This window comes from Oncorhynchus masou, chromosome 26 (genome assembly GCF_036934945.1).
Source record: "Oncorhynchus masou masou isolate Uvic2021 chromosome 26, UVic_Omas_1.1, whole genome shotgun sequence".
In the NCBI taxonomy this organism is placed as follows: Eukaryota; Metazoa; Chordata; class Actinopteri; order Salmoniformes; family Salmonidae; genus Oncorhynchus; species Oncorhynchus masou.
This window is the reverse complement of record NC_088237.1, coordinates 6,044,990-6,069,882: the sequence shown is the minus strand read 5'-3', so window position 1 is coordinate 6,069,882 and position 24,893 is coordinate 6,044,990. Positions and strand designations below refer to the sequence as shown.

The window sequence follows — 24,893 nt, the reverse complement described above, 5'->3', positions numbered from 1 at the left end:
GAATATTGCAATATTTCTTGTGTGATCCTTTCTGATCTACTCTAGAGCAGTGGTGTAATCGATGGTAAACGCACGTAAACACAGTTTACGCACCTTTTCTATGTTGTGTGAATGTTTACCCACCTATTGCGGAAAACCAGATTGAAAGTATAGGGAGTGTTACTTTATTCACCACGAACGGAAATCAGTGTTTACTCACCCATTCTTTCTACCACTACATCACTGCTCAAGAGACTCGGTTGTTGTGGCTTGTGGGTCTAAGGGTCAATTTGGGATTGGGCACATCATAGCTGCATTTCAATCCAGAATCAAGGTAGAAGTGAGGGAACAACTTTCAGACCATGTAAATTTCAGAAGTTATGGGTATGGTATGGGTACAGTACAGGGTTTGAGTCAATTCCATTTAAATTCCAGTCAATTCAGAATGCAAACTAAATTCCAATTACACATTTTCCCAATTAAAGCATTGAAGATAATTGGAATTTCAGTGTACCTTCTGAAATGCCTGGAATGGAAATGGACGACACCAACGCTGGTGCCGTAAATTACCTTGAAAGGCCGTGGTGTGACGTAGCTGTACTTCCCAGACCACGACTGCTTGGTGATCTCAGCGTAGGCCTTGGCGATCTCCCCTTTCATTCCCAGAGGGTTGTCCTCGTTCAACTCATCGTTGTACTTGTCTTTCAGGAAATACTCGGTGAGAGGAGGTACATTACTTAAACACTGTAGAAAATATAAAATATATAAAAAACGATTAAAAGGTGGAAAAGAAGCAGTAAAATATGCAAGAGACAGGGAATAATGAGAAAATCCAACAGTCAAAGGAATCACCTAAACCACCAGTATTTTTCAATGCCAAAGGTCAATCAATACCCGCAGCTGTTCCTGCCATGATACAATTAAAACCAATGCATACACACCAGAGTTCAGAGTTAACAGTTTTATGTATATTTTTATTTAACCGTTATTTAACCAGTCAAGTCAGTAAAAAACTCATTCTTATTTAAAATGTTGGCCAACCAAAAGGTAAAAGACCTCCTGCAGGGGCAGGGGCTGCGATAAAAGGGACCAAATGCAGATCACGACAAGAGAGACACCACAACACTACATAAAGAGAGACCTAAGACAACAACATAGCATGGCAGCAACACATGACAACACAACATGATAGCAGCACAAAACATGGTACAAACATTATTGGGCAAGTTGAGGGGTTAGGGTATGGTACCTGCAGTGCAGAGTTCATGAAGCAGGTGTTTCCCAGGTTGGAAAGACCACACAGGCCAGCCCGCTCACTCTGCCTGCCCTCGGAGCACTCATAGCTGTTATAAGGGTGGTAGGACGGAAGGCTGTAGCTGGAGTTTTTCACACTGAAGAGGTTACATAACATCAGTCAGGAATAAATAGAGAACATGGACTTAGCCTATTTCATATGGCTGGATAAAATTACTGGATGTTACCAAACAAATGCAGGCATAAAGTAGTGGTGTAATGTGCTGTTTGAATGACGTACCGTTCAATTTATTTTTGTTAAATAATTGCCTTAATCTTGTTTGGACCCCAGAAAGAGTAATGGGGATCCTTAATAAATACAAAGGCTAGTGCCCATACATAAACCTTAAACATTTCATTTCAAACCCCCCAAAAACAATTTCTTCCCATAAGGTCTTTGTAAATTCTCATTCAGTGTGGGGAGAAAGGTACAAAGTAAGAGAACACAATTGTACAATAAAAACAAAAAGCTGAAACCAACATAAAAAAATGAAAACACCTACAGAATATAGCACAGCTCCCAATAGGGTCGGGTGATATTATGATAGCATTGTCTATTGACAATTATTGACAGCCAACAGATGGTGACAACTTTGTGATGTGATAGATGGAAATAAAAACAATAACAAAAACAAGCAACATAAATTAAGCCGTAATCTATGGATTTCACGACTGGGCAGGGCTGTCAACTGGGGAGCCAGGCCCAGCCAATCAAAACGAGTTCTTCCCCACAAAAAGGTCTTTATTTCAGACAGAAATCCCCCACCCCTCCTCAGACGATCCTGCAGGTGAAGAAGCTGGATGTGGAGGTCCTGGTCTGGCGTCGTTACACATGGTCTGCTGTTGTGAGGCCGGTTGGATGTCATGCCAAATTGTCTAAAACGACGTTGGAGGTGGCTTATGGTATAGAAATGACCACTCAATTCTCTGGGAATAGTTCTGGTGGACATTCCTGCCGTTAGCATGCCAAACGCACACTCCTTCAAAACTTTAGACATGTGGCATTGTGTTGAGACGACTGCATATTTTAAAGTGGCCTTTTAATGTCCCCAGCACAAGGTGCACCTGTGTAATGATCATGCAGTTTAATTAGCTTCTTGATATGCCACACCTGTCAGGTGGATGGATTATCTTGTCAAAGGAGAAATGCTCAATAAACAGGGATGTAGACAATTTGTGCACAAAATTTAACAAGATTTATGTACGTATGAAAGATTTCGGGGACATTATTTCAGCTCATGAAACATGGGACAAACACTTTACATGTTTACATTTTTTGTTCAGTGTGTGAGATACTGTTAGTCTTGTGGTGTGCGTGTGGGGGGGGACACCTACTCATCATAAATCTAATTCCAAAATATTGGGCATTAATCTGGAGTTGGTCCCCCCTTTGCTGCTATAACAGTCTCCACTCTTCTGGGAAGGCTTACCACTAGATGTTGAAACATTGCTGCGGGGACTTGCTTCCATTCAGCCCACAGAGCATTAGTGAGGTTGGGCAGTAATGTCTGGCGATTAGGCCTGTCTCGAAGTAGGCGTTCCAATTAATCCCAAAGGTGTTCGGTGGGATTGAGGACAGGGCTCTGTGCAGGCCTGTCAAGTTCTTCCACACCGATCTCGATAAACCATTTCTTTATGGACCTCGCTGTATGAACGGGGCATTGTCATGCTGACAGAAAAGGGCCTTCTCCAAACTGTTGCCACAAAGTTGGAAGCACATCATCTAGTACACCATTGTATGCTGTAGCATTAAGCTAGGTCCCTTAGTTCCAATTAAGGGAGATCTTGAACCATGAAAAACAGCCCCAGACAATTATTCCTCCTCCACCAAACTTTACAGTTGGCACTATGCAGGCCTGCCAAATGTATAGTGCATAAAAATGCATAAAGACAATGCTATCGCCAAACCCAGATTCGTCCGCCGGACTGCCAGATAGTTTAGCGTGATTCATCACTCCAGAGAACGTGTTTCCACTGCTCCAGATTCCAATGGCGGAGAGCTTTACACCACTCCAGCCGACGCTTGGCATTGCGCATGGTGATCTTAGGCTTGTGTGCGGGGCTGCTCGGCCATTTCACGAAGCTCCCAACGAACAGTTATTTATTGTGCTGACATTGCTTCCAGAGGCAGTTTAGAACTCGGTAGTGAGTATTGCAGCCGAGGACAGACGATTTTTACGTTCATCGGCGGTCCCGTTCTGAGCGGCTGAGACGCTTTTGCTCCTAGACGTTTACACTTCACAATGTCAGCACAGTTGACCGGGGCAGCTCTTGCAGGGTAGACATTTGACAAACTGACTTCTTGGAAAGGTGGCATCCATGACAGTGCCACATTGCAAGTCAAGGAGCTCTTCAGTAAGGCAATTCTACTGCCAGTGTTTCTCTATGGAGATTGCATGGCTGTGTGCTCATACATACATGGGATGTTTTGACATTTTAAGGATAGAAATGTATATCTGAATAGTACATTTCCAGCAATAGTTAAGAGTATAGGGATCAACTAGAATAAAGTACATACACTATAAACACAAAAGTATGTGGACAACCCTTCAAATGGCTATTTCAGCCACACCCGTTGCTGACTGTTGTATACAATTAAGCACACCGCCATGCAATCTCCATAGACAAACATTGGCAGTAGAATGGCCTTACTGAAGAGCTCAGTGACTTTCAATGCAGCACCTTCATCATAATCACCAAACAGTGCCCGACCTCAGTAATGCTGGTGGCTGAATGGAAGCAAGTCCCTACAGCAATGTTCCAACATCTAGTGGAAAGCATTCCCAGAAGAGTGGAGGCTGTTATAGCAGCAAAGGGGGAACCAACCACATTTTAATGCCCATGATTTTGCAATGAGACGTTCCACAAGGTGTCCACAAACCTTTGGTCATGTAGTGTACATATGAAGTGGGTAAAACAGTATGTAAACATTATTAAGTGACCAGTGTTCCACGACTATGTACTGCACATAGGACAGCAACCTCTAAGGTGCATGGTAGAGTACCCAGGTGGTAGCAGCACAGTTGAAAAATATATGGCAGGTAGAAATCAAAACTGGATGGGTAAGAGATAGATTGAAAGGTCGAGGGTAGCTGACGGGTGGGACTATAAGGAAGAGGGATAACTGAAGTTAAATGTACAGTGGACGTAAAAAGTATTCACTGCATTTGGTAAGTATTCAGGCCTTGACTTTATCCACATTGTTACAGCCTTATTCTAAAATGGATTAAAATAGTTTCTCCCCCCCATCAATCTAAACACAACACCCCATAATGACAAAGTCCACACCAAAAAAAACATTTTTGCGAATGTATCAAAACAGGAAAAAACTGAAATATCACATTTACATAAGTATTCAGACCCTTTACTAAGTACTTTATTGTAGCACCTTTGACAGCAATTACAGCCTCAAGTCTTCCTGGGTATGACGCTACAAGCTTGGCACACCTGTTTTTGGGGAGTTTCTCCCATTCTTCTCTGCAGATCCTCTCGAGCGCTTTCAGGTTGGATGGGGAGCGTAGCTACACAAATATTTTGTTTCAAGTCCAGGTTCTGGCTGGGCCACTCAAGGACATTCAGAGACTTGTCCCAAAGCCACTCCTGCGTTGTCTTAGCTGTACAGGATCTCTGTACTTTGCTGTTACTTTTATAAATTTAACCTTTATTTAATTAGACAAGTCAGCTGAACAAATTCTTACTTATAGGTTTGGCCGGTGTAGGCCGTAATTGTAAGTTACGGCCTACACCGGCCAAACCCGGAAGACGCTGGGCCAATTGTGAGCCGCCCTATGGCAATCACAGACGGTTGTGATACAGCCTAGATATTTCACTTGATCCCGATTGCTCAATTTGACCAGGCAGCCAGCTCTAGGAAGAGTTCTGGTGGTTCCAAACCTCTTCCATTTAAGAATGATGGAAGCCACTGTGTGTTTTCGTACCCTTCCCCAGATCTGTAAATCGCCACAATCCTGTCCCTGAGCTCTGCGGACAATTCCTTCGACCTCAGGGCTTGGTTTTTGCCCTGACATGCACGGTCAACTGTGGGACCTTATATAGACAGGTGTGTGCCTTTCCAAATCATGTCCAATCAATTGGATTTACCAGGGTTGGACTCCAATGAAGTTGTAAAAACATCTCATAGATGATCAATGGAAACAGGATGCACCTGAGCTCAATTAAGTCTCTTAGCAAAGAGTCTGAGTACTTATTTACATAAGGTATCTGTTTATTTTTTATACATTTGCCAACATTTCTAAAAACCTGTTTTCACTTTGTCATTATGGGGTATTGTGTGAAGATTAGTGATTAAAAAATATTTTTAAATACATTTTACAATAACAAAATGTGGTGAAAATCAATCAATTAACTGTAGAAGTCTAAGTATTTTCCATTAGTTTACTCCAATTAGGGGAGGAGTGGTAGGGTTAGGGAACCAATTACATTGATAGAAGTCAGTCTGCAATATTAAAGCTGATCAACACTATCATCTGCATCTAAATAATTACTAATATATATTTATTTATTTATTTATATACAGTAGACTAAAAAAAAAAGATTTATGCAAGTCAAGGAACTCAGATTTGATCCCATATACCTTGTCATTGAGATAATTATGAAACCATTGGCAAGCATCAGTTCCCAACCCTATCGAGGACAGCTTATTCAACAGAGATTGCAGCACAAAACTTTAAGGCATTTGCAATATAATTTACAACAAGCATGGTAGCCGTAGTGGTGCTATGTTTAGTTCTGAATCCGTATTTATTAACATTAAGTACACCATTTACAGATAGAAAATAATGTAGCTGTTTGTGGTCCAATGATTCTAGTTTTTTTTCGCAAGACAGGGGAGCCTGGAAATGGGATGATAATTATCGAGATCACAACTATCCCCACCCTTACGGAGTGATAGCACCAAAGCTGCTTTCCACACTTGTAATATTTCCTGATACTAAAGTTACATTTAAAAAAGTGTGTGTTACTGTGCCAGCAATGAGAGGCGCTGCATGCTTAAGCAAAGACCGGTCCAAAATGTCAGCCTCTAATGACTTCTTAGTGTCAATAGCTAATAAATGGGCAATAACTGCTGTTTCTCTGAGTTGCCAAAAAGAGAAACCGAGACTACCATTTCCCAAGTCACGTGAGGTTGACTGATTATCCATCGAGGCAACTGGAAGCTGTATGTGGGGACAAACAGTCAACTGACTGGCCAAAACCAGAGATAAAATGCTGATTAAAAGCATCATAAATCTTAGCAGTTTCCTACATTATTACTGAAAAAGTTTAGGCAGAGAAGTAGCAGAATTACCTGGCTTCAGTGAATTAACTGTTTTCCGGAATTTAGCGTGTTCACTAACAGTCTGCCATAAGCGCTTAGGAAGTAGTTTGATTTGGCCTGTAACCTAGCTCACTACGGTAAGAGAGCTCGTTCATCAGACAGTCACTGCTCCCCAAAGATTTGCCATTGCCTGAACTTAGCCTCTGCCCAGGCTTTCAACATCTTTCGTTAAGATCCATAGTTTCATTCGATTTCGTGCCACAGCCCAATTTTTGTTTTAGCGGATGTTTAAAATGCTTATTTATTTGTTATTTTACTTTTTGGGGGTGTGGCTAATGCGGACGATAGATTCATATATCAATGTTTTATGGATAATCACGATAGGACAAAGGTTGTTGTCGCCCAACCCTAGCACCCAATAATTACTCTAAACCTGAGGACACAGTCAGCACATCTTAAAGAAAACACTTTGCATATAGCCTCAACCCTAAAGCCTTGAGGTACAGCAAAATGACTTGCAACAGCAATAACAGTCAGACCTCTGGGAGTGGGGCGACGCTGCGTCCCATTGATCAAGGGGTGGTGTAGCAGCACCACCAGTAATACCACCACCGGCCCCAGCAGTAGAAGTGTTAGCATTAGCAGCCTGTTCACAGCTCAGCACTCTCTCCACCACCACCCTGCTCCTGTCTAAATCTGTCAAGGCGTTCGTCCTCAGCTCTGTCCTCAGCTCTGTCCTCAGCTCTGTCCTCAGCTCTGTCCTCAGCTCTGTCCTCAGCTCTGTCCTCAGGCACCACCAGCAGCACAGGAGCATCTCATCTCAAACGCTTTAACCATCAGACACCGGCCTCACAAAATCCATCTCCATAACGCGGCCCTAGTCCGGGGCTTAGTTCAATCCAGTCCTAATCCGATCCCAAAGTCCAGTTGTAGCTCAGCTCACTCCTTGCCCAGGCCTTGGTCCCAGAGCTAAATCCCAGTTCAGTTCAGACACGCAGCAGAGAGGCACAGTAAAGCAAGGTCCTTCCCGAGCACAACACAGTCAAACACAGCTAACGAAAAAAAAAATCCCTCCTCCTCCGTCAGTGTTCAAGTTTTGCAGTGCCTCTTCTCACTCGCTCTCAGAGCCCTGCTATGTGACAGTGTCAATCCCTGCCCTGCCCTCTAGCATGCCCCTGCCTTGACGTGTGCTCTGCCTTGCTGCTACCAAAGGATAGCCTATTTATAGCAGCAGCTAGCTAAGCTACGACGATGGTCAAGAATCCGCTTCAGGAAGTAGAGGTACACAGATGGAGAGAGAGAGCGAGGGGGGGGGGAGTGGTAAAGGGAGAGGGGAGACAAGATAGAGGTGGAGTACAGAGTGGTACAGGAGAAGGAGAGATGTAGGGTGAAAGAGAGGAAAGGGTACAGGAGAGAGACAGATGGGTAAAGGAAAGAAAGGGGATGTTCCTATCAAGATAGAGGGATGAGCTCAAGAAAAGGCAGGGTAAATAGCAGGGGGGGTGACAGAGGGGGCCTGACAGCAGAGAATTCCTGCTGAGGCTGAAGAATACATTGTGGCCAAATACAGGTACTTTCTCTAGTAGCTAGCTAGCTTCTTTAATATGCAATTAGGTATTCATATAACTGGGTCTCCTTAAGAATCTACTGTAGCCTGAGTAGAGAGCATAGCTGGAGGAGGATGTGAGGAGAATAATTAAGTAGGCATCTGTGTCGCAACACACACAGAGAGCGAGAGAGAGCGAGAGAGAGAGGAGGTGGAAAGGGGGAGAGTGCAGATGAAATGCATTCTGAAGGTCACACAGGGACTGCAGAACATGCAGCACAATATGCTCAGAGAGAGAGGAAGAAGAGGGAATGCATAGAAAATGCGAACGAAAGGACTCACTGTACACAGGGAGTCTAGGGACAGTGGCTCAGAACACATGTATCTTGTCCCACCCTATCCACAATCAAACAGTCAAAGACAAAAGACGCATCCTAGCATACTTAATCCTGGTTTGAAACATCCCAGATTAAAATAGCACCCTATCCATTATTCAATCCCAGAGCGGACCAAGCTGGGGCGCTGTACAGTGAGGAGTGGGTTGACAGGAAAGGGATCTGCAGGGAGATCCTATTCCCACATCGCCACCATGGAGTCCACAGAAACAAGAACACAATATGGAAATACATCTAACATTAGTGTGCAATGGTGAAAACAGCGACATGCTCGAACCGTAAGTGTGCTACATACATACATTTCTCAGTAATGTGCCCGTATTTCTCAGATGCCAGGTAAAATAAAATTGCACATAGCCTATTTCCACACACAAGCCTTCAGCGAGAATAACCTACAGTGTTGAGTGACACTGATATTACACCCATTCCAGCATGCAATGGTTCACAACTAGTGGAAAATAAAACATTCCTCTACTATTAGGCTATTGTTCAACTACTGGACAGTGACAATACAATCCACACCCACAGCAGTGGTGTCCAACCAAGGTCTCAGAGTTTCTGGGTTGCATGAGGCTCACACGAGCTATTGATTCTCACTCGAAGCACCCACACAAAATTACTCTTCTTCAATCAAGTTAGTTAAGATTGAAATGTCAATTAAGCCATAATTCCGTCAATAGATAATGACTTAATCTGAGATGACATTCAAATACAGTTCACTACACAGAAGCTCTTTAGACCCATGATAGAATACACTGCTGTGAAAACAGATAAAAACCATAAACCATGCAGGCAACTGCAAATCCCCACATAACCACCTCAAGCCTTAACCCAGAGCCATAGATGTACGGAGTCCACAAACTATCCTTCATATTGGCACCAAACATTCCATTAAATCAATAACATTCTAATTTGTACTCTTTGCCTAGATAGAACCTTTGGCACCAAGATCGCTGATGTTCAGAGTTTGCTGAATTCCGTAGTGTCTCTATGGCTCTATGTGCCCCAGCCCAGTCAGTCAATTAGACAACCCTCTCTATGCTCAATAGTCCTTACTTCCTGCTGTTGAAGCTGCTGTTATGATTGTTTGTGAGAGATGAAGGGGAGATCTTTGGCAAAGCAGAAAGATTGGAAGTACCAGATGACCTTCAAAAGATAAAGAAAATCATGAGTTAGAGAGAAAGGATAAAGGCTCTCAAAGAAGAGGATTTTGAGAGATTGAGGGTTCATTCAAAAAGTATGGAAATAGGTTAAACCGGGGGTTTTCAAACTCGGGTCCAGGTACTGCAGGGCGTCTGCCATTTCTATCAATATCACAAGCTGCAACAGAATATCATCGTGGACACAATGCGTCTCTGCGTCCAGTATGAAGTTAGTTAAAGGTAGTTTCACGAGCTAATGCTAACTAGCGTTAGCCCAATAACTAAGTCTGCAGGAACAGTTAGCATGCTAACTGTTCCTCAAATTCTGGGGAAGTGGATAAAGGGCTTCATTACCAAAATCGCCAACTATCCCTTTAAAATTGAGAAAATTGTAGTAATTGGAGCTGATCACAGGGTTTGCTCTATATAGGAAATTCTTAGGCGGGCCATCCAAGCGGTAATTTTAGGGATGGAAAAAGTTGTCAACTTAAATGACCAAACCCAGATAAAAATCATGCATAAAAGATATTGAACTATGATTTAATAATACCAACTTTGAGAACTAACAAAGAAAGCTAGAGTCAGGGAGATCGAAAACTCCAAACATCCGGGCATTCAATGCACATGCCCCATTGATTTTGTTATGTTTGAGCAGAAGAACAATGCATTAGCCATTGGAAAATGCATAAAACAACAAGAAATATGCTATAAAAAAAGCTAAATTGTCTCTCAGCTCCATGCCAAACCATGTACGTAGAATTCCTGGAAATTTGATGAAAAACTGCTCAAATCTCTCAGCTCAATAGAAAAATGTGTAGAATTGCTTTGAAACAGCAAAACTTTCTCTATGCCGTCAAGACGCCTTTCTAGCTAATAGACTGTTAGAGTTAACCCTTCCAATGAACTGTGGGGAGGTCAAAATAATTAAACTGTTTACCAAATCTATTAATTTAAAAAAAGTTTACCTGCCATTATCATTCACCTGAGACAAGACATAACGTATTATGGGGGTCCCTATGTCGCCAGTTTGCCTGGGCGAGGTCCCTGGGCAAAAAAAGTTTGAAAACCCCTGAGTTAAACGATAAGAGATATGTTAGCAACTAAAGCCAAGCAAATAGGATAGAAGCAAATATATGATAGGGAGTTGAAATTCAAAGACGAAAGACTGTAGGAAAATAGCAGCAAAAATAATGATAAGGGTCTGCTGGGTTGAACATAAATATATACATTGAATGTATAAAACAAACTTCGCAGAATAGACTAGCATAGAGAAAACTGAGCCTCAGAGGAACCAGTCTTTCAATCGCCAGGCCAAGTGAGAGTAATTCCTAATTGGAAGTCAATGGAAGGTCATGGACCCAGCCAGACACACTCACTTAGGTGCAGAGGAACCTCTAGGCCACGATCCATCCTCATTCTTCTGCTCTATTACCAGGACCTGCATGGATATCAGAAATAGAAACATAATACACATATAAATATATGGAAACATAATACATATATGTTAAACTTTCTTCGCCAGATTGGCCTACAATACCATAAATGTAGTACTATGGCAACACTCGTCTTGTAGTATTTCCAAATCTGTTTTACAATTGCATCTACTTACAATAGGGCTACACGATATGGGCAAAACAAACAAAGCTATTTTACCAAATATTGCCATTTTACTTCTGATAAAGATCAAAGACCTGGGAGAATGTTGTTTTTTTGTGAACTGTTGGAATCATAGAAATAATGATTTTATGTCAAGAAGCAAAGTGGAAAGCAACATTGCTCTTGTTTGGAATAATCTGTTGACTGCATTTGACCTAATAGAACAGCATGCAAACTTATTGTGAATCCAGCGAGGAGGAGGAACTGTGCTGCTTGAGTGACAGGGGCGAGGCTTGGTGTGTATGGTAGAGGTCCAAAAAGTTGGACCCATTACAAAATGTAAAAAATAAATATTTATATTTTTAAATAAGCTCTATTGTCACACACTGAGGCTCTATGACTGTAGTCTATTGCCACTTTCATGACTTATGATTGGCCAACAACAAGCTACAAGCTCCACTCTCGTGAAACACAAGTGCAGCAGCATAAATTATGAAATGTCTCTTGCTCTCCCTACTGCAGCATTCACATTAGGATCTGTACAGTCCCTTCAGACAAGTCGGTTAAAATTACACATGCCTGAGACCCGTGACACTTATCAGACCCGACCTAGACCCGTAACATTATCTAGCTTGGGTCCGGATACGGTCTCAGGTATTCGGGTACAGGTGGATCCGTGAAGATCTCTAATGTGTGGGAAGTAGAGGGATAGAGACAGAGTACAATGTAAAAACAGACATAACACAAGGCTGAGAGGCATTTCAGAATATTGCATGCAATATGGATTTCTTGCGATTTCTATGTGAACTCGATTGTGCAGCATCTCTGCATTTCCAATCTGTTTAATGAATCTACTTGTACTTCTCAAATCGGTTTAATGCATCTAGTAAAACGTAGTAATTTCCCAATCTCATAATACAGGGAAAAAGGGAGATGAATCATATACCTAAGTATCCCTTTGCTTCTTAGTTGGCTTTGTCGTAGGCTGACTGAAAAGCCAAAGTGGGGGCCTGGGTAATGTCCAAAATGGAACCTTATTCCATATTTAGTGCACTACATTTGACCAGGCCCCAAAGGGCCCACACGGTGGAAAATATAGGGGTGGAGAAATAAAAATGGCACAGCACAGAGTGCAGAGAAACAGTTGCTTTCAAACTAGGAAAGGGAAATCCTTAATCGACATCCACGTCTCTGGTGCCCGAGGAACAGTGGGTTAACTGCCTTGCTCAGGGTCAGAACGACAGATTTTTTTACCTTGTGGCTAATTGAGCAAAGACAGCAATTCTGCTCATAGATTATGCATATATGAACTGCACATTGACAGTCGGCCCAAAGTGGGCTTTTTAAGAAAGCCCTAGTATTCGCCAAAGTTCCAGAGCATGTCTAAAGAATGTATCAGTGATATGTATTACTTGAAACTTTCTCAAGACATAACTGCATGGGATTACCACTTTGTGTTGCCAGTTAGCGATGCCGAAACAGTCATTTATAAAGGCTTTCCCATAAAACTTTCCAAATTAAATATTAAACTGCAAAGCATACCTGGCAAAATGATGATATCAATATGATTTGTATCTTTTGTCTCATAAACTCTGCTATTGCCATAGAGAAACACCACCCGCCAAACACCAGTCTCTTGACATGCACAACTGAAATTAAAGAGCAACTACACACCAAAATGTTTTACTTTCTTTCCCAGACCTCAAAAGATGTGATTTAAGCATTGTTGTGGACAAACAAAATTGGATGTTCTATTAAGTGTGATTTTGAGAACAAAAACCTGAAAAAAAATATCAAAGGGGAAAACAAGGCCGATAATAGTTTTTTGGTGCTATGCCAAATGTATTGGCTGGTAGATTTTCCCCAACTTTTTCTTCATGAAGTTAGTTTATGAATATTGCCAAAAACAATGTTGTGGATCGTTCAAAATCCACTTACATTTGTTTACACCTTGTTCAGTCACGTTATACTAGTAAAATAACAAGGTTGTTAGCTAGCTATCTAAACACTTGGGGGCACAGAAAAAACAGGGAAAAGGATAGCTTCATTACATGACTGATTTCATGCGTCACCACTCAAACTTGAGGCTCTTAAAGAGACCGTTTAAAATGTGATGTAACTCATCTCAATAGGTCCTTCAAACTCAACCTCAATGCCAGTTTGACTGCAATTTTTCATTGTTCCTCTCTAATTAGGGACCGATTTAGATCTGGTCACCAGGTGGGCGCAATTAATTATCAGGTAGAAAAGAAAACCATCAGGCTCCGTACCTCGTAGGGTAAGAGTTTATACCACGTCAATAGGTAGAGCTTTTAAACAATGTAGAAACCTAATATTCCAGAAATGACTAATTTCAATGGCAGGTTTTTGTATTAACATTCAAGTTTTTAAAAACCAATGTCTTTACACGGTCAAATATTAGTTAGAGCACAGCATGTGCTTCAGGTTGTCATGAACTTGGCCTGTTGGGGGAGGTTTATGACCTCCATAAATACCTTTCCCCTTTTCTCTCCCTCTACTCTATAGAGTTGACTCTTGTAAAGCCTTTGTAACATCGAAAGGTGGGCCTAGGAACAGTGGGTTAACTGCCTGTTCAGGGGCAGAACGACAGATTTGTACCTTGTCAGCTCGGGGGTTTGAACTCGCAACCTTCCGGTTATTAGTCCAACGCTCTAACCACTAGGCTACCCTGAATGAATATGATCTCAGATCAGTTATTGTCTGAGACATTACTACTAATGACAGGATGACAAACTGTATCTTGGAAAGTCGACACATTCATGTTATCAGATTCACGTGGAATTGTTGTGCAATTTAAACGTATTTGTGAAAAGATTAAATGTCATTTTAGCTTCTTAAATGAGAGAACGGTTTGTCATAGGGAAACCCTGCTAACTCAGAGGCCCCGCCCAAGTGAACAGACTTTGGTTGTAAACTATTTAACACGCCCTTCTTTCACCTCTATATAAACCCGTTGATGAAAATTCAGCTTTCTGTACCGAGGACGACGGTCATACGTTAAAAGGGCTCAGATAATAACGAAACTAGCATCATGTTCAATGTGAAGGTGACGATAGACACGCTTAAAGGATGAATTTCAACTATACCAGCCAGAATATAGCACGAGCTTAAAAGTATGGCAACTTGGTATGAACATTGAATACTTCACTCCAGAAGTGATACCTCCTAGCCGTTGAGTTACCAGCAGTCACTGTAAACGTGGGCTAGGAAAGGACGGACGACGTATCCAGTCTAACACACACAACGATACTACAACGTGTTCAGTTTACCACCAGAGACATTCTTCAAAGGACAAGAGAGCCCCTGCTGGGCAACCTGGCCTTCCATCTACGACCAACCTAGTGAAGCGCAGCTCAGAGAAAATATTTATTGCATTTTCCAAATGGGTGGTTATTTAGAATGCATAAGATTCTGTATTTACAATAGCATCCCATTGTTACTCGGTCTTCTTGCTCTTTCATTCAAAACCCAACCCCCTTTGTGTAACCAGCCGTGATATCTGTTCCGTCCGGTAGGGACGTTTTCCTTTATGACATTTGTAATCAATGTATGATCATTTAGGTATTTAGTAAATAAATTATTAAATCAAATTTTGTATTGCCGATTCAACTTGTTAGCCAGGGTTCATGAAGATAACCAAAAATGTACAACTTTCAGATGAGACTGAATAAAGTGACGATTAAATAGACTGCCACTGATGTAAAAGATTACTAGGTCTATGTTACAGATACAGGTATCCTGTGTGTGTGTGTGTATGTATCCTGTGTTTGCTCTCCTTCTCCCCTCACAGGTGAAAATCATCACTCCCCAATCAGTCACCAATCAATCATCAATCAGAAGACACACCTCCTCCTGTTTTCCTACCCTATCACAGTTCCTTTCCCTTGGTTTAAAAACCCTGTCAGTTGTTTGCTCTGGAGCTCAATCTCTCTGTAAATGCCATGTCTGTAGGTCTCTGTGTTTCACTCTCTCGTTGTGTATTAACCTCTTTTGTTTGAGCACCTCCATAGCACTTTGTCATCACCTGTGAGTATTGTTTTGGTTATGGTGTTTGTTTGCTGGTGGGAAAAGGGGAAACCAAGACAAGTCGCCCATGGGCATACACTACCTGTTGGTAGACTTTGTTAAATACACTAGTTAACTGCGCGGACCACCCACTGTATTTTTGGTTAGTTAGCTGTTAAAGTAGGCTAGTCTAGCTTAGGTTTTTTTTAAATACTTATTGTTTCTTTCCTTGAGTCCAGCTCAGCCCCTTTTCGTGCTCCCCCCATTACTGTGTGTTTTCAAATAAACCTTGAGTTTGACGGTAGATTTCAGTTGTCCTGGTTATTTCGTTCTCACTTTTACTTTAATTGTGACAATTTGCATGAGTTTGTTACGGGTCTCATGACCATCCCCCCCCCCCCCCTAGACTGTCGGGCCAAAAGGGATTCGTAACAGTCTGAGTTTATTTGGAAGATAACAGCTCTATAAACATTATTTCGTGGTGCCCCAACTTTCTAGTTAATTACAGAGAAATTATTTTATAGAATAGCATGTCATATCACTTAATCCAGCATAGCCAAAAACAAGGTAATCAATTTTATGTTTTACTCTTAACTTTAAGTGTGAGGCACTAGTACTACCAATGACATTTTAATTTAGAGTCCTGAGTGCACTATGTAGGGAACAAGGTGCCATTTGGGACACACTCCTGTATATCCTCTAGAGCAGCTGTTACCATCGAGTGGAATGTCCCTCCAGTGACCCATTGCCCAGTTGTCTAGATTAATCCCTGCTTGTAAATGGATGTTTAGGCCTAGGCTACTTCTGGTAAACTCCCCCAGGTGGGGGGGAAAGGACACTTGCAGCTTCGCTGTTCTTTGGAGCCAGACACTTAAGATGTGTAGGCTAAATGTACAGTTGAAGTCAGACGTTTACATACACTTAGGTTGGAGTCACATGAAGCGTTGGTCCCATGTTTCATGAGTTGAAATAAAAGATCCCAGAAATGTTCCATACATACAAAAAGTGTATTTCTCCCAAATTTTGTGCACAAGTTTCTTTACATCCCTGTAAGTAAGCATTTCTCCTTTGCCAAGATAATCCACCACCTGAGAGGCGTGACATTTCAAGAAGCTAATTAAACAGCATTATTATTACATCTTAACACCGTGTACCAGTGTAACTGAAGAGGATTGCTGACGTTTTACATACTTCTAACCAACTGTGCTATTTTGTTAGTTTTCTTGCGTTTAACTTATTTTGTACATACTGTGGCTGCTACTGTCTCTTATGACCGAAAACAACTATTTGACATCAGAACAGCGACTACTCACCCAAAAACTGGAAAATCTTTTTCCTTTAATGTGTCTGACGAGAAGGATATACTGCTTTCCCGGGAACAAGCCCAAAACCCCGTCATTTGCGTGAAGCCGGAGGAAAAAGGGGGCAGAGGTCGGGCTGCCTTATGAGAATTCGTAGGCGAGCAAGTAAACTCCCACTGCCATCCGTTCTTTTGGCTAACTTGCAATCATTGGAAAATAAAATGTATGATTTAGAATTAAGATTATCCTACCAACAGGACATTAAAAACGAATATCTTGTGTTTCACCAAGTCGTGACTGAACGGCGACACAGATAATATAAAGCTGGTGTGATTTTTCATGATTTGGCAGAACAGAGAAGCTGTCTGATAAGACGAGGGGTGGGGGTGTGTGTCCATTTGTCAATAACAGCTAGTGTGCAATGTCTAATAAAGTAGTCTCAAGGTATTGCTCACCTGAGGTAGGGTACCCTATGATAAGCTGTAGACAACACCATCTATCAAGAGAGATCTCAACTATATTATTCCTAGCCGTCTATTTACCACCATAAACCAATGGTTGAACTAAGACCACACTCAACCAACTAAGGCCATAAGCAAACAAGAAAATGCTCATCCAGACCACCTTTAATCCACACACAGATGCATGCAAATCTGACCATAATACTATCCTTCTGATTTCTTCTTACAAGCAAAAACTAAAGCCCGAAGTGGTGTCTATGCTACTGGACAGTTTTGCTCTCACAGACTGGAATATGTTCCGGGATTCATCCAATGACATTGAACTATACCACCTCAGTCACCGGCTTCATCAATAAGTGCATCGAAGATGTTGTCCCCAGTGACTGTACGTACATATCCCAACCAGAAGCTATGGATTATAAGCAACAACTGCATAGAGCTAAAGGCTAGAACTGCCGCTTTCAAGGAGTAGGACACTAATCCAGACGCTTATATAGGCTGTCTCACTGTTGTGTCGTCAACAAACGTAATGGTGTTGGAGTCGTGCTTGGCCAGGCAGTCGTGGGTAAACGGGGAGTACAGGAAGGAACAAAGCACACATCCCTGAGGGACCCCGTATTGAGGATCATGTGTTGTTGCCTAACCTTACCACCTGGGAGCAGCCTGTCAGGAAGTCTGGTATCCAGCTCCTTGATTTAGGCAGACCTATTATTTAGCTCGGTGAGGATGTTGCCTGTAATCCATGGCTTCTGGTTGCAATATGTACGCACGTCGGGACTAAGTTGATGCACTTATTGATGAAGCTGGTGACTGAGGTGGTGTACTCCTCAATGCCATTGGATGAATCCCGGAACATATTCCAGTCTGTGCTAGCAAAACAGTCCTGTAGCGTGGCATCCGTGTCATTTGACCACTTCCGTATTGAGCGAGTCACTGGTACTTCTTGCTTTAGTATTTGCTTGCAAGCTGTTCTGTCCTGCCAATGCATGGAAAACCCTGACAATTGTATATTATCTGTGTCATCGTTCAGCCACGTCTCAGTTAAACATAAGATATTCGTTTTTAATGTCCTATCGGTAGGATAGTCTCAAACGGAACTTATCCAGTTTATACTACAGTGATGGCATGTTGGCTAATAGAACGGATAGTAGAGGCAGGTTACCTACTCGCCGACGTAATTTTCACAAGGCACCCTGATCTCCTTCACCTGTATTTCTTTATCTTCAGGCGAATTACAGGGATTTCGGCCTTGTCAGAGAGAAATTATATCCTCATTAAAGAAAAAATCTTTGTCCAGTTCGAGGTGAGTATTCGCTGTTCTGATATCCAGAAGCTTTTTCGGTCATAAGAGACAGTAGCATCTACATTATGCGAAAACCCCCCCACAAAATAGCACAATTGGTCCGGAGCCTGTAAAACGGCAGTCATCCCCTCCAGCGCCAGTCCTAGTAACAAGAGCATAGAGAATTTCCTTGTCAGTTTGCATGGTGTGGAATAATCTAGATCCTATATAACTGGTGCGATGACAGGACAGGAAGTAGAGAATGTATAAATAGCCTGATATCCAAGGGTTATTTCATACCTGTCCTTGGTAGAGTCCTGCGTCCTGTATAGTGCTGTCCGGTTTGTTCAGAGGCTCAAACGTGTTGCTCATGTACTTATTCCACAACCTGGTCTCTTTCTCGTCTGGGATACTGAACAGTTTACGCATCTCCTTCTCAATGGTGTCTGCATGACAGGAGGTTATAGAACAAAGGTAACAAATAAGCAACATGCCGTATACAAAACATGTAGGTGACAAATTGAAAAAATTACACACATGCACCTGCATACTTAGGGCAGAGAATAATTGGGTGTATAAATCTCTCATGCTCTGATAAATTGGCAGCAGATTAATTCATTACTTTATAGTAACACTCCCTGCCCATGTAATTGCAGATTACTTGTGTGAGTTTTGGCAGTTATTTTGGGAGTGCATCATTTTGCAGTAGTCAAAAGCAAAGTCAGTGGCCTCCCGGGTGGCGCAGTGGTTAAGGGCGCTGTACTGCAGTGTCAGCTGTGCCACCAGAGACTCTCGGTTCGCGCCCAGGCTCTGTCGTAACCGGCCGCGACCGGGCGGTCCGTGGGGTGAAGCACAATTGGCCTAGCGTCGTCCGGGTTAGGGAGGGGTTGGCCGGTAGGGATATCCTTGTCTCATCGCGCACCAGTGACTCCTGTGGCGGGCCGGGCGCAGTGCGGCTAACCAAAGTTGCCAGGTACACTGGTGTTTCCTCCGGACACATTGGTGCGGCTGGCTTCCGGGTTGGATGCGCGCTGTGTTAAGAAGGACGCATGACTTTCAACCTTTGTCTATCCCAAGCCCGTACGGGAGTTGTAGCGATGAGACAAGATAGCAGGTATTGGATACCACGAAATTGGGGAGAAAAAGGGGTCAAATATAAGAGGTTGACAAACAACAGTGACCTTCCCTTGTGATTTCACTGTTTAAATTGACCATTAAAAGGCTGGCAATGCATCCGATTTTCATAAACTTAAAAGATGTTTGTATTATCAGTGAAATAACTAAGAGCAATGGTGCAAGGGCACCAAAGTAAACAACCAACAAGTCAAATGAAGAACTACAGAACATGTCAGGATATGAATATAAAATCCTAATATCACGAAGAAAATGAGTGGAATTGATCCACAAAGAGGAAAATGGAGAGCATTTTAAAACAAATATATTACTTATTAATTCTCTGTCAGGTATAAGAGAAGTTCTCCTGTGCAATCACCGTGACTGGTGCTAATGGATGGGAATGATCAATTCATTCATTCTCTGGCCGAGAAAAGTGGACAGCTGCTACATTTGTCAGGTTAACTGTACAATGAAAATAATGGTCATACCAATGCTTACTAGGTTTACACCAATATAAAATGGTACTCTATAGCTCAGTTGGTAGAGTATGGCGCTTGGTAGAGCATGGGTTTGATTCCCAGGACTACCCATACGTACACGCATGACGATAAGCCACTGTAGATAAAAGTGTAGGCTAATAAATATAATACTATTATTATAAGCATTTCAGTGCTTGAGGCATCACTACAGTCCCTGGTTCGATTCCAGGCTGTATTACAAACGGCCGTGATTGGGAGTACCATATGGCGACGCACAATTGGCCCAGCGTCATCCGGGTTTGGCCGTCATTGTAAATAAGAATTTGTTCTTAACTGACTTGGCTAGTTAATTAAAGGTAAAAATAAAAACGGGGTAGAAAACATGTGGAAATAATCAACGAGGAAAAGAGACGAGAGTTTCTTCTAAATAAAGATACTATATGCTCCATTCAATCTGTTAGGGAGAATAACAGTGTCTGCCTACCTATCGTGTCCGCTTTGCTGAAGCGTCTGGTGACCACGTTGTCCATGTTGCGGTCTTCACACAGCTTCAGTTCTGTGAGGTACACCTCCACCTTGCAGTGCTTCACAAACATACCCTGTTCTACCACCTGTCGAAATATGTCAATAGAGTGTGTCTTACATTATGACAGATGGCAAAAGAAAACTCATTAACAAATATGATTGTTTTTCAAATTAAACACTTGACAATGTTAAAGTTCTCTTACATGATAGATGGCATGAGAAGAAAATAGTTATCACTCGGTTACAATTTTGGCAATTAAACTCATTACATTGTGAATTTTGATCTAATCATTTGTTGTACATGATGGCATATGAAGGAAACAAATATTTTTTGCTAATTAAACTCATCATGACATCGCTCCGATATGGGCATTGCTGATTGAGTACAAGTTGGAACTTGCTAAAACTCTTCAACATTGAACAGAGAAGCAATCACCAACTTCACCAAGGAAACAAGAAATAAAGAACACAGCATATGGCAGTAGAAACAAATTAAGAATTTGGCTACCCAGTTAATAGGAATATCTACACACTGAAAGAATTGTAAGTGTATAAACTATAGGCTACACTTTCTAACTCCGTTGATAGGAGCGTATGACGGAGAATCTAAATATAGCCCCAGAGTGTAGACATAGCTGAAGGGTCCATTCCTATTCATTTCACACAGCCCCTCTGGTGGCTAGCCCCTCCGCTGGTGGCTGGCCCGTAGGGTACAGACCCGCCCTAACCCCAGGCAATGAGATCAGCTGTAGGCCTGGATCAGATTCACCCATCAGACATCACCCACCGCCCTTCTTATAAAATGAATGCCCGGCAAAGGCATGCTAACACAGAGATAAAAGGCAAGTTATAAGTCCCACAGTAACAAACTGACAGAACAGCCAATTTCGAAAAGAGCTATGCTAAGAACCAACCCCGATCCACCCCGCCCTCTCGCTTTCTGCTTAGGCTCTCTCCCTTGTTCGCTCTTCCTTCGCTCTTAAAAAGCCTCTGCCGCTCTCTCTGTTTGACCTCAGGCAGCATTCCGCTATTTGGAAAAACAAGGACACTCTAGAATCCACTCCCCAGGTGATAGATTCTCTACGTTGAAGCTGAGTGGAAGCGCAATAGGAGAACCCGGAAAATCAATTCCAACAGTCTGACAACACGGTTAAAGAACCCCCAAAAGTGAGAAAGAAAGAAAACCTCCTGCATGTTGTGTCTCGAAGCTCGCTCCATGTTGCGGTGTTTCAGTCATCCAGAGCACTCTCTGAAAATAGAAACGGCCAGGGCCACTCGATACCCCCCGCAACATACATGGCAAAAAGGGGAGGATCAAATGGGGAGAGAAAAATAAAGCACTGCAGCAGCCATGATGCCATGACTGGCTAGATTTGAAAATGCAGAAAGCCATGTCTGGGCTCACGGAAGTACAGTAGGCCCAGCTGGCAGTTAGCCCTTAGAAATAACCCTACGTTATCATAACCCCGTTGGTGTTTCCAGGAACACAATCCTTAGGTGAGTTACTGGCTTATACTGTAGTCAGTTGTCAGAGTTAAACCAAAAGCACACTGAATAAAAAAGCAACTAAATCATATCAATGTAGCCTACTTCCACTTTAGAAAATCTGATCTTCTCTGGACAACATTGAATCAGTAAGCATCTGTACTCGGGACCACTTTAGGTTTAAAAACTAATCAAGTCCTTATACAGAACGTTAGTGTCAGTCCATGTATTACAAATAATAGCTAGCATATTTGGAATACCGGTAGCTAAATTGTATCAAAAACAGCCCAGCTGCGATTCTCTTGAAGAAGACAGAGGCTAAACATTGAGAACTTAAGCTTGAGATTCAGTTACTAGCTGGGAGGGACTTAATATCGATCTAGAAATCAAAGTTATCCTGGTATCCTTTTTCACAATCATCCCAATCTGACCTGAAGTATATTGATCAATCCAACCCCATAAGACACATGCGAAATTGACACAAATGGAAACTTCTCAATTACTCCTCACACCACAATAACCTCTTCGGCTACAAGTAGGTTATCGACAAACAGGCCAAACAGCGACCATTGAAATGTAATTGCGCACTGACCATATTATCTTATCTCATACTATTCACCACTTCACATAAAGTACCTGAGCCTTGTGCTCTGACTGAGCTTCTCGTTCATCTGACTACCGCTGAGGCACTGGTGCTACGTACACTGTACCCAATCAGCTCTTATACCCATACAGTAGGTCTACATTACTTGGTTTATTTGACCACTTAAAAACAACGATATTGGACCACACCAGCCATAATTAGCCACTAATGTCACTCATCCTTACCTTGCGTGAGATAGGCTCTTGTCCCTCCATCAGTGGATACCAGCTCACTAGCTTATTCCAGCCTTCTGTTGGGATCAGGATGTAGTCCAGCTCATCAATGAGGTGCTCCTTGATGGCCAGAACATCCCCATCTACTCGAGAGAGCGAGACAACCGGGTCATGTTCTTTAGGCAACAAACAATAGAAAATGGACTGACACGGAAGGACTACCTGAACCTGGCCAATAACAAAAATACATTTTTGTTTGTTTGTTTGTCATAATGAATATGACCCAGGTTGTGGCAAAAGAGGGGTTATTAAAGGGAAACATTTTAGGACAATGTATGGCTTGGGTTATAATGGGGTTGTTCAATTGGGACAGCTTCAATGGTGGTAGACTACTCATAATGGCAGTTTCTTATACAATAAAACAAAGCTACAGATAGCTTTCTAATAGACCAGAGAAAGGCTACCCTTGAACATTTTCATTGATGTTTAGAGTATATTATAGACCTACTTTTTCTGTCATACTTAGCCTACAGAAATTGCATGTATAACAGCCTTTAGTTTGATATATTAGGTAAGATACATCATGTTGATCACTCTAAACATCCTGTACTCGCAAAACAGTGGTGGGTTCATCTGGACACACTGGGGATGAGTAAAAAGAGCATGTTATGAAGTCACCTTTTCCACTAATCTCTCCAGAGATAGACAAATATTGCATCAAGGAGGTCTGAGTGTGGTGCATCTTACCACTTGTAAGGAGCCCCGAGTTGTCCACTGGTCCAGGGTAGACATTCTGGTCTCCCATCTGATATTTGTCCCAGCTGTCAAAGCCCACATATTTCTTCCACTGTTTGAACCAGTGGCTGTCCACTAGGTACCTATGTATTAAGAGCACCAATGATTTAGATTTGAGATCACACTAGATTAGATCTAATGAGTTTGGGGTAGCTGATGGTATCTGATAAGTAAAGAATTATTTATTTTTATTTAAAAAAGTGTGTAGCTCCAAAGTACAGGCAGGGTACCCACTAACCAGCACAGCTGAGAGAAGGACATCCAGTTACAAAAGTCTGTTTCTCATTCAGTTAATCTTTGTTAGAGAGAACTCGAGACAAAGGGGTCATTTCAGAATGACCAGCAGCTGATCTGTTTTTAGTTTAAAAAAATAACTTTCATTGCCTTTCATTTGGAGTAACGTTAAACAATGTAAAGAATGTTACAATTACCATGAAACGGATGCTTGCTAACAGTGTGAGCTAGACAAAGGTTAGCTAGTTGGGACACTTGATTGTCACTAAACATCAATTATGTCAGCAGCTAACTGTTTGATACTGGCACGTTTGTGAGTGTGTTAGTTGGCAAGCCAAGTAATTTTGACAGTTGCTTTTCATGACTCTTCCCTGACTTGCCAGATGAGCTCACGTCACGGGCAAACCACTTGAAATCAAGCTAGCCAGCTTTGAATCGCAAGATCATGAAACAGAAATCATTGGGAAAATAAATGTATTTGACTAGCTACGTTGGTAGCGTACCTATGTGTCTAGACATTCCCATGTTGGCAAATAACTTGGTCAAGAGAAACTGTGGAATGTGGCGAAGCCGCTGGCTAGCTTTAGCTGACAGAAGCTGACAGCTAACGTTAACTGGCAAGGTAACCGTCAACACGGCCTGTCACACCCGCTCTCCGCTGCTTTAGCACTTTGACAGCCACGGTAAGGTCAGCCAGCACCTTCCTAAGACCTTTAAAAAGTTACCAGCAAACTCTTACCAAGTATCTCCCTTTCGTAGCTGTGTTTTCAGCAGTGCTGCGACTTCTCCTCTCTGGGTATCCAGATCAGCCGCTCCTCCTTCCGCCATCTTTCCTTGGACATCACCCGCTGCATGATGGGATAGAGAAGCGTCTCACACGGGCGTAAAACAGCCCTTTTCAGCCAATCATCAACCCGAACTGGAACTGTGCCTCGAAGTCGCCGTGGATAGCGCAACTTCTAATGGTTTACAGCATGTGCCCTGAATATTGCTAGATCATTGTTGCTCCGATTTATAAAATTTCTATACCTTGAATAGAAATTGGTCCAGGAAAAGACTTGAATAGACTAGAACAATACTGTGAAGTGATTTTAAAACCTTTCCTAGTGAAGAGTGATCCCACAAGGATCATAATAATAGCATA

The 24,893-nt window shown here is 42.2% G+C and overlaps 1 protein-coding gene across 5 annotated transcripts in view; it reads right to left on the bottom strand.

Moving 5' to 3' along the window:
- Window positions 1-24,594, bottom strand: part of LOC135514694 (ubiquitin carboxyl-terminal hydrolase 15-like) — a 35,926-nt gene extending 11,332 nt beyond the window's left edge. Inside the window, exons 1-9 of one of the 5 annotated variants that reach the window (XM_064938214.1) lie at window positions 24,489-24,594; window positions 23,468-23,598; window positions 22,733-22,863; window positions 20,379-20,505; window positions 18,600-18,745; window positions 11,010-11,071; window positions 9,548-9,637; window positions 1,229-1,370; window positions 550-723 (exon numbers count right to left, since the gene is read on the bottom strand). In XM_064938214.1, coding sequence (XP_064794286.1) covers window positions 550-723; window positions 1,229-1,370; window positions 9,548-9,637; window positions 11,010-11,071; window positions 18,600-18,745; window positions 20,379-20,505; window positions 22,733-22,863; window positions 23,468-23,598; window positions 24,489-24,577 — 1,092 coding nt within the window. In that variant the 5' untranslated portion in view covers window positions 24,578-24,594. Of the gene's footprint in view, window positions 1-549; window positions 724-1,228; window positions 1,371-9,547; window positions 9,638-11,009; window positions 11,085-16,854; window positions 18,463-18,599; window positions 18,746-20,378; window positions 20,506-22,732; window positions 22,864-23,467; window positions 23,599-24,488 lie in introns of those variants that run through there. The other 4 variants (XM_064938213.1, XM_064938216.1, XM_064938215.1 and 1 more) reach the window with 4 other exon arrangements.
- Between the last annotated feature and the right edge of the window lie 299 nt (window positions 24,595-24,893).